This window comes from Triticum dicoccoides, chromosome 3A (genome assembly GCF_002162155.2).
Source record: "Triticum dicoccoides isolate Atlit2015 ecotype Zavitan chromosome 3A, WEW_v2.0, whole genome shotgun sequence".
NCBI classification, from domain to species: Eukaryota; Viridiplantae; Streptophyta; class Magnoliopsida; order Poales; family Poaceae; genus Triticum; species Triticum dicoccoides.
In genome coordinates, this window is record NC_041384.1 from 599,431,475 (window position 1) to 599,433,545 (window position 2,071).

General features: G+C 39.4%; 1 protein-coding gene across 1 annotated transcript in view; it reads right to left on the reverse strand.

The window, feature by feature from the left end:
- The window catches only part of LOC119272646 (probable phytol kinase 2, chloroplastic), a 4,792-nt gene that overhangs the window by 1,912 nt on the left and 809 nt on the right, over positions 1-2,071 (reverse strand). The window contains exons 3-7 of the mRNA XM_037554092.1: positions 966-1,025; positions 676-743; positions 465-596; positions 272-387; positions 33-126 (exon numbers count right to left, since the gene is read on the reverse strand). Of these exons, the coding sequence (XP_037409989.1) occupies positions 33-126; positions 272-387; positions 465-596; positions 676-743; positions 966-1,025 (470 nt within the window). The remainder of the gene's footprint in view (positions 1-32; positions 127-271; positions 388-464; positions 597-675; positions 744-965; positions 1,026-2,071) is intronic.

Genomic DNA, 2,071 nt, shown 5'->3' on the forward strand with positions numbered 1-2,071 from the left:
GTGAAAATTCAAAAAAAAGGCCCAAGAAACCAGCCACAACCATGGCTATGCTTCCAGCATATGACTTGTTGGAGTTGTATGGAAGCTTTTCTTTCCCTAAACGTCTCCCCACTATGTCTGCTACACCTGGAAGCATATAGAACAACATCAACAATGGGTGAAAAAACAAAATATATCTACAGCCACGGCATGAAGGTAGGCAGCAGATTATGCTGCGCACGAATAAATTTGTTCTGGGATCTATAGTGCCAATTAATGCAGATACACATACCATCTCCGGCGCATAAGTTGCAGATAAGTGCTATAGCAATTGGAGATGTTCTCCACAATACAGAAGTGGCCAAAGCTATAGCAGTAACATAATACAATGGTGCCTTGAGAAATTCCCTGTGTTCAATAGCAATAATAGGTAAAAAAAGGAAAAGAATTAAATAACTAAAAGTTGGCATGTGTAAATGTGCAACCTGTGGTCTCCAGATCGGCTCAATATTTTGACTACTGCTTCATTTTTTCTTATTCCTAGCCCCAATAGAAGAGTCCTTAAAATATTAATCGCAGACGGAAGTGCAGCAAGGAAAGGAGCATACCTTCCCGAACTGTATAAATTATAAAGAATTAGTATAGAATACCAAGATGCTGATTTAAATTGACAGGTTCATTTCAGAGTTTTATTACCTGAAAAGGGGCCAAAAGAGCAAGGGTACCATCCCAATAGTTATGTGCATAAGTTTCCTATTGAGTCTCTGCATCCAGAAAAAGGACATTTATCAATACAAAGTGCCTATGAAGTTGCACATTTCATTATAGCAGACACACTCATTGACTCATACATAGCTATGTAACATGTTTAGCATATTTAGTGCCAAATGTAGGCCATGGCACGTAGTTAACTTTTGTGAGCAATAACTGAGTAGGCAACCCTAGATGTCATCTGGAGGCTCTGAATTCGTGACATATTGACAGACCAAGGAGAACGAGCTCTTCGTCGGCCATGTTGCCATGCTTGGCTTTGCAGTGAGTACTCCCTGATTGACGAAGAATCAGAGGAAGAAGCAGTACTGAGTACGGCATGTCCGGCATGCTCACTAGCCGTGCCGGCTTGGTCATCATGGTCGCGGGGGTGCATGGCAGGTGTTTAACGAAATGTATAAGTCAAAAGTAAGTTTTACTCCGTTATATACATGGGATTGGTTAGGTCCGGCCAAAACTTAATGGAGCAAAAATACTCCACTAAGGATTTACTCCGCCGAATTCTCCTTTATTTTTAGGGGACCGGTTAGAAATGCCCTTACATCGAATTTGACAAGATTTTTGATACATACCTGAATTTGTCGAGACCCGGCAGCTCCTCTAGTCCTTCACGCTCCTTGGATTCACTAGAGTCTGAAGTCTGGTAGCCAGGGAACTATTATTTGTACAACACTACATCGACACATAATATGTTCAATTTTATGGTTCGACGAATAACCATGTCGATGTTTGTAAGATTACATTTTTTATCTGTTTATATATGGTAGTGGTAATTACTAAAATGTTCACATTCGTCGTCATTTTTTTAGGAGGACCGTCCTGGTTTCAAATTCTAGCTCCGTCACTGATGACATCGGTCGTAGAATAAATTGCAAATAGGATGGGCTGTACAGAACCCAATGGGTCATGAACTGGGCTTCTGTTTTTTTCTTTTTGAACAAGGAACTGGGCTTCTGTTAATTAGGCTGTATAATAGAATTCATCTTTCACTCCAACGGTTGATCTGGCGTAGGAATAACACATCAAAGGGCTAGAGCAACTGAACAAGTGCAGTTCACTACTAGAAAACTAGTGCACAGTTATTTAGTACGTAGTACTCTCACCATGATCAGATATAGAACTATATTTTGAACGATAGCTGGAAAAAGATCACAAACGTATTCTAATTACAATTACAAGCAATTCATGCACATATTTTTTTATAAATAATTCATGCACAGAATTCACCCATCACATTTGTGTATAACCATTTCATTGAACATTTGTGTTTATATCTGACAATAGCAGCTAGACTTCAACTTAGCATGCGGACTTAAGATGT